Source organism: Pipistrellus kuhlii, unplaced genomic scaffold (genome assembly GCF_014108245.1).
Source record: "Pipistrellus kuhlii isolate mPipKuh1 unplaced genomic scaffold, mPipKuh1.p scaffold_m20_p_30, whole genome shotgun sequence".
Classification (NCBI taxonomy): Eukaryota; Metazoa; Chordata; class Mammalia; order Chiroptera; family Vespertilionidae; genus Pipistrellus; species Pipistrellus kuhlii.
The window spans coordinates 3146833-3159674 of NW_023425530.1; the positions used below are offsets into that span (position 1 = coordinate 3146833).

Sequence of the window (12842 nt, forward strand, 5' to 3'; positions counted from 1 at the left end):
TAAGAAGGCAAGTAAGCAAGTGAGAACCCTGGTGATGGGGCAGGGAGCTTCAGGTGAGGATGCTGAGGGCATCAGTGCACAGTGCGAATGCAAATGAGATTCTTGGGGATTTCAAGTAAGGACTGAGCTGAGATGCAGGTGAGGCAGCGAGGGAATAGGCTGTCTCTTTCCCTCTAACAAAGACTCCAGACTTTGGGAGATCACATGGAATACAACCAAAGCTTTATTGGGGGGAGGGTCATATGGGGGTCAGTTGGGACAACCAAAGACAATCATGTCCTCTGTGAAGCTGGCCAGGTCCCTGCACAGCTTCTTGTTCTCATCGTCTTGGCATTCGTCCTCTTCAGGCCACAGCTCTACCCAGGTGTCCTTCCCAATGATGTACTTGATGCTGGGGAGGAGGACACATGGCAGGTCAGGAGGGGTCCTGGAAGTGTGTGGGGCGGGGGGCGAGCACACAATGTGCAGGGTGGGCACTCACTTGGATTTCTCTCCCCACAGGTCCGAGGACAGGCCCCATATGAGGTACTGTTTCCCCTCCTGCATCTTCAGGGCTGCTCTGCACTTGACGTGGCTGATGAACCTGCGCTCCTGTTCAAGCTGCACCTCATCGGTGCCTGGAGGGGATGAAGGATGCTGAGCTGGGGTGGAGGAGGCAGGAAAAGGGAGGGGAAGGCATCAAGATAGAAGGCAGCCCAGCGCTGACCTGATTTGATGGTCTGCTTGATGACCATTATGTACTCGTCAAAATCATCCGACAGCTCCTTCCTGAGCAGGCTGGTCTTGTACACTGTGAGGGGAGGGGAGGTGGAATGTGGGGCAAAGAAGGGCCAGCATGGGTCATGGGCAGGCTAGACAGCAGGGTGGCACCCTACTTGTAAGGGCACCTTGGCACATGGCTTCCTAAGTATCCACATGCAGCCACTCAGGGTCATACAACCAGCATCTCACATAGTCACCCACAGCCATGTGCACAGTTACAGCCACCCACAACTCATCCCATTCACAAGGACAGTTACTCCTGTCCACTGTCACCCACAACCATCATCTCTTACACACTGCCACATATGGTCACAGTAACTTACAACCATGTCTCACACTTAGTCACCTACAGCCATGCACACAATTATAGCCACTCACAATTCATCATAAATACAGGGACAGCTATGCCCATCCACTGTCCCCATCACACAATCATGCCTATTTACAGCCACACTCTCAGAGACATACAGAACCGCATCTATTCACAACCACCATTTTTCACACTTTTGCACATACCCAGCTCAATCATAATCATGGTTTTCCAGCAATCATGGCCTCTAATAACACACACACTAGTCACCCACAACCATAGCCTGATACACATGAACCTGTGGCCACTCACAGGCAGTCACACACACAACCATGACCACACCTGCCATCACATTGTCTCACCCACACAACCACAGCCACACACACCATCACTCACACACAATCACTCTTGCACATACGTCTCCCCACCCCCTCCTCACCATAGTCCACTCCTGGCTCGCAGGCCTTGTCCAGCCGGTCTTCTGGGGTGACCTGGTCCTCTGAATGGTGCATGAAGCAGCTCTCTGCGGGGCGGGCAGGCAGGGGACATGAGCTAAGCTCCACTTCTCACCCAGGGCCCGCCACCCATGGGTGTGATCAGCACCAGGCCCATCTCCCTTGGTGTCCCCTGGGTGTGGACTTTTGGGGCCATTTGCATCACCATCATGGAAAGGGGTGGGTTGGGGGGGGGGGGGAGAATGTCAAGTGGGCCTGGCCTGCCACTTCCTGGCTCCTGTGCACCCACCCTCAGCACAGTGGCATATTTCTTTATGGCAGATTTTGCTCAGCAGTCCATCTTTCTTCTCTGGGTGGTAGAACCGGGTACAAGTCTCATCTGTGGGCAGACAGGGTGGGAAGCATCAGAGAGCTAAGCCTCCACCCTACACCATGCCTGTGGGGATCAGGTTCCCGACTCTAGTCCCTCAGACCTGGAGATGCTAAGTCCTAACCCTGGGACTCGCAGGTCCCCAATCACTAAGCCCTGGGAAGCTATCTAATAAAAACTTGGGATCCTCAGACCCCAGGCCCAAAGTTGGCTGCTCACCCAGGTTGTAATAGGAGTACACCTTGACTGCCCCAGGCTGGATTAGCCCCACATTAAAGTACTTGTGAACTTTGAAAGCTATACAGTCCTCTTGATCATGTGAGATCTGGAAAAAGGAGGAGGTAAGTCAGTGAGTCCAGTATAAGGAGAAATGGGGGACCAAGGAGGAATCTGCATGGAGAGGATAGTGGAGGATGAGGAGTGTCAAAGGTTAATGAGCAGTTCAACAAATCTGTTTTCTTTTTCTTCAAGGCTCATGACTAGATTACACTTCTCAGCCTCCCTTTCCATTTGGTATGACCATGAATTTTAATTCTAGTCAATGGATTGCCATCTGTTCCCCTACAGATACTCATGGCTATCAATACTGCACTGTGTATTTGAAAGCTGCTAAGATAGTAAATCTTAAAAGTTCTCACCACACACACACACACACACACACACACACACACTATGGTCATCATTTTTCAATATACATATATCCAATCATTGCATTGTATACCTTAAACTTACACAGTGTTATATGCCAGTTATATCTCAATAAAGTTGGAAAAATAAATGAGAAAGAAAAAAAAAGAGAGGATGGAAGTAAGACAGACATACATGTATGTATATGTGATAAACATGTATATTTGGAGGAAATTGCTAACACTTAATGAATGTAGGTAAAGGGTATATAGAACTTTTTATACTGTTCTACAATTGCTCTGTAGGGTGAGGATTCCATAAATATTTAAAGTACAAAAATGAAAATTAAATTAAAAAGAAAACACCCAGCTCATGCACAACCAATCCTCTTTTCTTCTAGAAGGAATGGATTAAGCAGAGGACTCTAAGACAAAGACCAATAGAGAAGGATAAGGCCAGCGACCTATGGGTCAAGGTTCCAATGGAAGCCTCACCTTGTTCAGGTAGATGATGAGGGTATTCTTGTTGGTGAAGGCCTTGTTGTCCACCTCGAACTTTGAGATGTACCTGTCAGTGCTATTGGCCAGCTGGAAGAGGGAAGAGCTTGTGAAAATCCCCTCCTTCCCTCAGCCTCTTCCAGACCCCAGGATCCTTCCCAATAATCCTAGCCCCTTAGCCCAGGATTTTCACACCTTTTTGAGGTCATTAGTGTCGGGAGCAAAGCCAGTCATCATGGATATATCCAAGATGGACATAGTGGCATCCTGGTCTCCCAGGTACCTGGATGGGGCAGGGAGAGAGGGTTTGAGTCTCAGATAGGGTTAGCCCTTGTCAATGCCTGACAAGGGGGTCTGATCAGTGACTGAGGACACATCAGTACAGGGGATGTCAGATCTAAGGAAACACACCCCCTCCTCCACAAGGGGAATAAAGAAAGGTGTGTGATGATTAAGGCGACGAACTGCTCAGCCTCTAAAGCCCAACTACATGGGTTCACATCCCAGCTCTATGTGACATTTGATGAGTCACTTCACCTCTTTGGGCCTCAGTTCTTCTGGAAAATGAAGACAAGAGTACAGGCTGGTCTCACTGCATGAGTCCATTATCTCGGTCCAGTTCAATAATACCAGTCCCTAGGCAACATGGTCTAATCCCAATACCACACTATATTAATGAGTAAATGCCTAATGGACAAAGCTAGTTGCCAGCTCTTCAGTCCACCCATCACTACGTAAACAAATGAGCATTACAATCAATAACCAATCACATCACTTCTTTCAAAGTTTGTCAGTGATGGGTTACTCAGCACCCATCATTCAAGCATGTGCGTGAATGTGTTACTTCCTTCTCTCTCAGTAAAACAATCAAATAAACAAACAAACAAAACACACACACACACACACACACACACAAAACATGTGAGAATTTACAAAAATGGACAATTGAAAGGGACTCGCCAGCAAAGATGGAAGGGCAGCACAGAAATGACAGTGGTAATACCAAGAGTGAAATTTCAGCAGCACCTAAATGGAGCCAGAGAAGGAACAGCAGATGGTGGGAATGTGGACCTGCTGCCCTTGGAGAGAGCACCATGGGGCCAGAGGCACTTAGTGAAGGCAAGGGCATCAACATCAATGAAGAAAGTGGTTGTGGCCAAAAATGATGTCCCAGAGGAAGTGACACTGGCAGAACACTTCACCGTGAAGGAACTCTTAAATACCTGGTGACATCAAAAGCTCAGGGGATTATATGTGGGAAATTGCCCTAAACTTAGAAGAGAACATGACACTTCACAGTGTCACAGAGCAGATGCTGGCTCCATGTCGTAACTGCTGCAGAGAAGAATGGAGGCACTGTTCAAACCACAGAGCGTTGGATAAGGGCTTCACAAAAAAATCAAAACTAACTTCAGTCTCAATGTTCTGACATGATTCTTTTTAATTGATTTCAGAGAGGAAGGGAGAGGTAAGATAGAAACATCAATGATGAGAGAGAATAATTGATTGGTTGTCTCCTGATCGCACCAACTTGGGGGAGTTGTGCAACCTGGGTATGTGCCCTTGGTTGGAATCTAAGCTGGGACCTTTTAATCTACAAACCAAAGCTCTATCCACTGAGCCAAACCGGCTAGGGCACAATATTCTGACATTTTAAATTACAGTGCAGTAAAAAAAAAATACTTGTCTTAACTATATTTTTCATTTCTCTATACTTTTATATCTGCCTATATGAGAATTTTCAATGTTGTAATAAAAGAAAATAATTTAATCCCAGCCAGTGTGGCTCAACCAAAAGGTCAAAGTTCAGTTCTCTGAAGAAGCACAAGCCCTGGTTGAGGCCTCTATTCCCAGTAGAGGGTGTACAGGAGGCAGCCAATCAATGATTCTCATCATTGATGTTTCTATCTCCCCCTCTACCTTCCTCTCTGAAAGAAATAAAATTTAAAAACAATAGTAATGTAGAATTCCTGTAACACTTGTAATCTCCCTCATTGATTATCAACATTACTTTTCACAGTCTCAGCTTATGTGGTCACAGCTAGTCACATACCACCATGCCATGCTGTCTACCTCCTGGAGAGTGCTCAGCACAGTACTATGCACACAACACATTCCCAGAGAGTGGTAGGTACCTCAGATATTATTTACAGGAAGTCTTGCTAGAGAGAGTGATGAATGAGATGAACTCCAGTGACCCATCTCTTACCTGGCACAGATGCTGAGTAACATGGTGCTATTGGCATCCTGAGGCTTCTTCGCTAGAAAGAAGACAGAAGGATGGAGGGCTGAGTCCTGATTCAGGAGTGGGGCATACACTACAGTGGCAGTGGGGAAGGGTAACAGATAGGGTCTTTATTCTTTCTACCTTCAGGGGCTGGTTGTAGTTTAACCCTGAGACTGAACTTCTTGCAAGGGGCTCCTCCTTTGATCTTGGCTTGGTAAGATGTCACCACCTGGAGAGATAGGAGGGGAGACGAGGTGTCAGAAAACTTGACTTGGGAAGGAGATGGTCCCTCTGGGGCAGCAGGGCTGAGAGAAGATGGTGAGCAAAGCAGGTGTGGGCTCTTGTCCTTACCGACAAGGTGCCTTGTCCTTTCCCTTTAGCTGTTACTGTGAACTTCTCATTTTGCTTGGTCTGCAGGGAGTGGGGAGAGAAGAGAAGTTGTGAGGAGCCAGCCTTCCCCTGGATGCAATGGTCATCTTCCCTCCTTCCTGCCTCCTGCAGACTCTGACTGGCATGGAGGATGATAGTGACAAGGGTTTGGCCAAGGAGCTGTACCGTTTCTGATCGCAGGAGGCTAGCAGATTCCCAGAGGATGCGGTATGTGACAGGGGAGCTGCGGCTGGGCAGGTTAATGGACACATCCAGATTCAGATCCTCATGGTCAGGGACATCTCTCTGGTATTGGGCCAAGGCTTGGAACACCATGAAAGTGGCCTAGAACCCAAGAGAGAGAAAGAGACTGATTTGAGAGACTGAGAAAGTGGTCAGAACCTGCTGGAGGATGAAAAGTTTCAGATTTGAGCTGGGCCACTGAGACTGAGGCTTTCAATGCACCAGAGGGGGTGAGGTTAAGAATGGGGTTTGTTATATACTGAGGTCATGTTCTAGAACTCTTTCAGCGAGAGAGGCTCAGTCTAGGGCTTGCTGGCACTAAGACTGAGACCAGAGGGCACCAGGCTAAGACTGGGAGTCATTAGACAGTGAGGACATCTCCTAGAAGTCGCCAAGGGACAGAGGCTTACACCAGAGTGTGGAGACACTGAGCATGTCTAGATCCACAAGAAAGTGCAGGTGTAAGACTGGAGGTCTAATATGCCTAGCCCATGGACACTGGCAATAAGATAGTGAAGACTTGGGGGTGGGTGGTAGGAGCTGAGAGGAGAAGGGTATGGGGGTGGAGAGAATATGTGTAATCCTATCAACAATAAACATATATTAATTAATTAATTAATTAATTAATTAAATAAAACCATGCTAGCAGCTGCTAAAAAAAAAAAAAAAAAAAAAAAAGATTGAAAGTCTAGCAACACTGAGAATGTGGTCTAGACCCATCCAGAGAATAGAGTCTAACAAAGGGTTCATAGATATTGAGAATATATCTAGAAAATATTTGTGAGAAATAATACAATTGGAACCTGGGGACAACTAAGCATATAATCTAGAATCCAAAATGACACTGAGCCCTGACCAAGAGCCTCAGTTGGTTGGATCATTGTCTCATACATCAAAAGCTTGCAGATTCCATCCCCAGTCAGGGCACATACCAGATGCAATCCATTGATGTTTCTTTCTCACATCAATGTGTGTGTTTTTTTCTCTCCATTTCTCTCTCAAATAAATAAACGTATACTTGGATGAGTATTTTTTTCAAAATCTGAGCATTCCAATGGAGACAAAAGGGATCAATTTGAAGCCTGAGGTTGCTAGACTTGAGGTTGCTGAAACCATGGTCTAGAACCCAGCAGGGAGAGATGCAGGCTTTGATAATATGCTAGTAAACTGAGTACATGGTCTAGAACCCACCGTGAGACAAGGTAACACTGGGGTCGTCATGGAACTGAATGCATAGTCTAAACCTGCCAAGGGGAGAGATGGACTTGTTGATTCCCTATAATAATTGAGAATTGGTCTAGAACCCACCAGTGGAACAAGATAAGATGGGAGGCTTGGTGGAACTGGAAATATGGTCTAGAACCCATCAGAGAGAGGATCACCCCTGAACCTCGTCCTTGAAATGTCATCTGGACACCGGGAAGGAAAAGGGGCTCAAAACATAGCTTGGGGCATCTATTAGTTAGTCTAGAATCCATAAACAGATTTGTAACAAAAACCTGATGTCTCAACTTCAATCCAATCAACTGCCTCTCTTGGTCTCAGCATCTTACCTAGGAGGCCAGTCGGGCCATAGGAGGTAAGGATGCATTTGCCTGGGGGATATAGAACCACTTGCCTGGGTAGAGCCATAGCCACCTCCATAGTATCTCTGTTCATTGAGCCAGCGCAAGACAGGAGGTACAGAGTCAAAGTCTTTTAGCAGCAGCAGAGCCAACAGGGCATAGGATGTGGCCTCCACATTGTAGAGCTTCTGGCCAGGCTCCTCCCAGCGGTTCTTATCTACAAGAGAGAACAGCAGCCCCCTTGCTCACTGCTCTGTCCAGCCTGGAAGTAGTTCAGAGAAAGCTCAGGAAAAAGACTTGTGGGAGACCTCGTCGTGTACAGGTGTCCTGGCCCGCATTTGTGGCTTTAAGACTGCTGGTTCCTGCCTTACTCTCTTCCCTCATCAACCTCACTCTTCTATTTGAATTCTGAACTGAAGCCCCTCTGACCTATGGGAGCTGGTTCCCTAAGTTTGCCATGCTCATTCTTACTTCTCAGCCTCCGCATATCCCATTCTCCCATCTTGGAGCACCTTTTCCTCCACATACCACGGGCTAATTCTTACCCACCTGCACAATGCAACTTCAATGGCACCCAAGATAGAGTGAAACCCTTCCTTCTGTATCTGAAAGCATCCTGTGCTTCTGTCCCAGCACTATGATGCTCTACAGAAATCTCTTAACTCGTTTTTTTCCTCAACTGGAATGTGAGGCCAAGATGGCAGGGGCTGTGCCATATTCACGGTGATGTCCCAAGTGCCTAAGAAATTACCCATGACAGAGACAGTCACCAGGAACCATTCTCTCCCCTTCCTTGGTAAAGAGTTGGACTACATCTTCCAGAGGCCTTTGCAGGTAGGAATGGCCACATAACTTAGCTCTGCCTAATGGAAGGTGCAGAGTCCCCTTCCATGTCTGGTCTACCTCCATTGCACAGTCTTCCTGCTTTAATAGAAGGGATTCTGAGACCCTGAGGTGGCAGAGCCATAAGAAGATAAAGCCTGGATCCCTGCATCACTGTATAGAGGAGAGCTGTCCAGCAACTTGACGCCCACACTGCGCTGTTATTTACACAGCAAGACACCAACTTCTGTGTGTGAAACTACTTCAGTACACTCAGATATCTTACAGAGGTGAGCTTAAACCTGATAAGGTGTCATCACTTGAACCAGTGATTCAGTGCTCACGATGTGCTACTTATTGTGCTAAAATTCCTAAGTCATTCTCTTATCTAATCCTAATAACCCTTAAATAATGGCAATGTTATTAATAATACTAAAGGCAATAACAACATCAGTGATAGATCTCTTTCTATGTGATAGACATACTTCTACCTTCATCGCTCATTTAATCTTTGCACAAAGTCAGTATGGTTTTATACACAATATTCATAGAAGTTAAGTGGATTGTACAGATCACATAGTGAGAATGTGGCTAAGGGTGATTCGATTTTGAACTTGAATCTGTCTGATGTCAGAGTTCATGTCCTTGCTCCTGTGTCATAGCAAATACTCAAAGATACTTGTCAAACATGCACCTTTTGTGTCACTGACAATGAGGACTTTTTAGAACCAGACTCACTTACCCCAGCTCAGCTTGGAGTGATGCAGCCCCTTTTAAGATGGCCACCCGTACCCACCAGCCACGTCTCTCTCCTTAACCCACCAGGCTGCCTCTCACCTGTGGCTGATTTCAGAAATTTTTCGAGGAGAGGGCCCTCTAGCTGGCCCAGCTGAGCCAGGGCATAGCCAGCAATGGCCACAGCATATGGTCTCTTCAAGTTCCTGTAGCGCGCTTGAAGGTAGTTTCCAGCCTTATTGATGCTGCCCCCAAGGCTCTATGAGAAAAAGATTGGGTACTCTGGTCAGGTGGGCACTGCTGCCCCAGAGAGCTGGCAAGGATCACATAATCACCACTTCCTGGGCACCATGTTTCTAGCCTTGGTAGATATTTGTCTTGGATCAGTATATTTTCAAGGGTTCCCTAGAGAGTTTAGCCACTGTGCACTGCTGTTTCTGTGTATCTATCATGTTCCTGGTGCAGTCTGTATACCAATGGTTTGCTAGTAAATATTTCATAACCAGTTGTATAGTCAGGGCAAAAGGTAGGGGATAGGAGAGCTGGTTTATTGATTGCCAATGACTGTGGTATAAATACTCTTGCCATTTCCAATTTCTAGCTACCAGTGTAACAAACCTTAACCCAGAGTGGGAATGAGATGTCTCATATAGGCACCCAGGATAGCACACTCCTGGTTCCACCTATTATCTAATTATCGTCATCACTGTAACTAAAACCTATTATGTGCCAGTCTCATATCCACTCATTTCACCTCAAAATACTATAAGGTAAGTTTTATTTTCATCATCATCCTTACTGCACAGAGGAGAATACTGAGACCCATGAGATAAGGTGCGGAGGCAGATATGCTTTGTAGAGTTTGTTGATTTTTATAGTGTAAATACAACCATGGCTGATTTCAACCTACCAGCATGGAGTCACTGACTATATAACTGGAAGGAATTTTATACTATGCCCACCTTATAGGTACGAAAAATGTAAATAACCTCAAGAGCATGGATAATGAGATAATGAAAAAAGGTATGAAAATAATTAAGAAATGATGAGTTGTAAGGGTTCACTACCTTTTGCTGTTGTCTTGTTGTTTCTTTCTTAATTGATTTTTAGAGAGAGATTGGGGAGGGGGGTCACAATGGCTGTGCCTAGAAAGGAGAGGGAGGAGAAGGAGGTCACACTTACGTTGACCTGTCCCACACAAATATCTTTAGCCTCCTGTAGCGCGATGAGAACGAAGGCTGTGAGGGACACATCTTTCTCCTCTGCATGCCTGTAGCCACCCTAGAGTGTGGAGCAGGAAGTAAGGATGGGGTCACCCGTGTGCCCCTCATGCCAACCCCTCCCCCCCACCTGTAGGATCTGTGGGGCTGGGCAGCGCAAGGATGGCTCTCTTTCCAGTGTCTCACAGGAGGGCCATACTCTAGTAGTCATTCATTCACTCACTCATTCTGTAAATGTTGCTGGTGTTGTGGGTAAGATGGCCCCAGCCCTCATGGAGCTCCCCATCTCATAGGGAGACAGGCATGAGCCAACCAGCTCGTCGGGAGATAGATCATTACAAACTGATGAGTGAGAATAGATAGTGGGGGTATGTCTTGGTCAGCACAGTTGGAAAGATGTTCCCAAGGCATGACAGGTGGTGCCAAAATCTAAATAGTGAGCAGGACTCAACCCTCAAAGAGGGCAGTGGTAACATACCAGGAAGTGGGAACTGCATGTGCACAGGCTCTATGCCCGGGAGCAAGGCGCCAGGCAGTACAGATGGAGTGTGGAGAGGGAAGGCTCTAAAGCTGGAAGCCAGAAAGGTCAGGCTGAAGCCGTGGTTTGCTCATTTGAGCACATGCAAGCATTACCTGGGAGCAGGGGTTATGAAAACCCCAATTCCTAGGCCCCACCCCCAAAGTTTCTGATTCATGCATCTGGGATTCAGCCCAAGAATGTCCATTTCTAACCAACTTGCAGCTGATGCTGATGCTATTGGCCTGGAGACCTCAGTTTGGGAACCACAATTCTAAGGACTTCTCAGGTTTTTTTTCAAAGCAATATGGGGGTTGGTGGGGGGGAAGGGGCATACCTAGGTGACTTTCATTTTGCAATGGACTTTGAGGTCTCTGGTTTTTGCAAAAAAGAACTGACCATCATGGCTCCTTTATTTCTCTGTCCATCCCACACTGGGAATTGGGCAAATGGTAGACGGAGCCTATCTCCTGTTCATGCTGGGGCACTCAGGCACTCCTCTCCCCCAGCCTGGCATGATTCCTGGCCTCTTACAATCATTTCTTGGTGTATCACAGGCCCATCCTCCTGGAAGACTCCATCAGGTCTCTGCTTCTCTAGGATCAGCCACTTGACAGCCCCACAGATAACTTCGGATTCAATGGCTATGAGGCTGGTGGCCAGAGAGAAGACCTTGACCACGTAGGCTGTCAGCCTGCGGGTGGGCACAGAGCATGAGCCAATTGGCTCTGGATCAAGAAACTGCCATCCCAGCAAACAAGGAGCAAAGAGGGCCAGTCCTGCTCAGGTGTGCCCAGTTTCCCGTGCCAGGTCTCAGGACCCAATATGGCTTGTAGGCAGTGCTCAGTGATGGTAGGTCACTCAGCTAATGGGCACCTTGACTCTGAAGGGGGAGGGGCCCAGAGGCACAGGGCAGTGTGGGGGAGGCCAGTCTAGATCACCACAGGTCAGGGCCCAGGCCCTGCTGAGGGAGTGCAGGGCCAAGGATGGGCAGGCTCACCAGGTGCTGGACTTCATATGCAGGAAGGCTGCAAAGGCCTTGTTGGGTTGTCTGAAGGCCAGTTGCTGTGTGTAACCTGCAAGGAAGAGAGAAGCGTCACTGGGGGAGTGAGGGCTGAGTGGAGGCAGTGGCTGGTGTGGGTATGCCAGGAATGAGAGAGGCTTAGAGAAGAAACAAGGATTCTGTGCAGGAGGAAAGTGAGGGTCAGAGAGGAAAGAGGGGCTTAGGTCCAGCAGGAATTTTTGGAGGGGAGGGGAGCTTATAGGGTGGAGGGACTCTGAAAGGGTGCAGGGTTCAGAGAGAGGAGGGTAAGGGCTTCTCAGAACAGAGGGGGTTAGGAGAGAGAAGGGCTCTCAGGGGGGTTCAGTGGGAGAGGGAACTTTGAGGGACTCTTAAAGAGAAGAGAGCAGGTGATCTCAGAGAAGGGGCGGGGCCTCAAGAGGAGCAAAGAGCTCAGAGAGGGGCCTCAGATTGGGTTTGCCTCCAATAGGGGAAGGGAACATACCCTTCTTGATAAGTTCCAGAACCTCCTGCCGCTTGTCAATGCCAAACTTGTCCCACTGCTCGGTGTTGTCCAGGTAGTGCACCGCAATGACCGTGGGTGTCACACCGATCATGTTCTGCTCTCCACAGCCAGAGGGGGTCACAATGAGGTGCTTCAGCCGCTCCCCATCAATGGCGTCCTCTGCCATCTGGGCCACTGGGGTCCCTGCAGCCAGGAGGAAGGATGGTGTTCAGGCAAGGAGACCCACTGTGGGGTGAAGAGGGCCGGGGCTGCCCCAGCCTTCCCATGCTTCAACCAGCCAGGGCCAAAGAGTCAGGGAGTCAGGGACAGCCGGCGGCTGGAGGCATGTGACTGTGGGGTCCTCATGCTCCACCAGTGGTAATATAATTCCAGGACCAATGGTCATGAATACGTCTATCATGCTTAATGCCATTTGCCAAGCTCTCTTCTAAGAGAGCACCATGTACTATCTCATTTATTTCTCAACAACCCTTCCAAACAGGTACCACTGTTTGCCTTCATCACAGATCAGGAAATAATAGTCTGTCCCAAACCTACAAGCTCAGAGGTTGCAAAGTACTTTACTAGCTCCTTCTGGTGCCTTCTGTCCTTGAACTC

General features: G+C 47.7%; 1 protein-coding gene across 2 annotated transcripts in view; it reads right to left on the reverse strand.

Annotated features, from left to right (window-relative positions):
- Window positions 1-205: 205 nt before the first annotated feature.
- LOC118731250 (complement C3) overlaps window positions 206-12842 on the reverse strand; it is a 31569-nt gene continuing 18932 nt past the window's right edge. For both annotated transcript variants that reach the window (XM_045589168.1, XM_036459679.2), the window contains 18 exons: window positions 12225-12428; window positions 11720-11795; window positions 11254-11413; window positions 10165-10263; window positions 9085-9241; window positions 7479-7642; window positions 5804-5962; window positions 5600-5659; window positions 5390-5477; window positions 5231-5282; window positions 3217-3304; window positions 3019-3111; window positions 2117-2222; window positions 1817-1906; window positions 1512-1595; window positions 707-790; window positions 482-617; window positions 206-391 (listed from right to left, as the gene is read on the reverse strand). In XM_045589168.1, coding sequence (XP_045445124.1) covers window positions 250-391; window positions 482-617; window positions 707-790; window positions 1512-1595; window positions 1817-1906; window positions 2117-2222; window positions 3019-3111; window positions 3217-3304; window positions 5231-5282; window positions 5390-5477; window positions 5600-5659; window positions 5804-5962; window positions 7479-7642; window positions 9085-9241; window positions 10165-10263; window positions 11254-11413; window positions 11720-11795; window positions 12225-12428 — 2042 coding nt within the window. In that variant the 3' untranslated portion in view covers window positions 206-249. The remainder of the gene's footprint in view (window positions 392-481; window positions 618-706; window positions 791-1511; window positions 1596-1816; window positions 1907-2116; window positions 2223-3018; window positions 3112-3216; window positions 3305-5230; window positions 5283-5389; window positions 5478-5599; window positions 5660-5803; window positions 5963-7478; window positions 7643-9084; window positions 9242-10164; window positions 10264-11253; window positions 11414-11719; window positions 11796-12224; window positions 12429-12842) is intronic.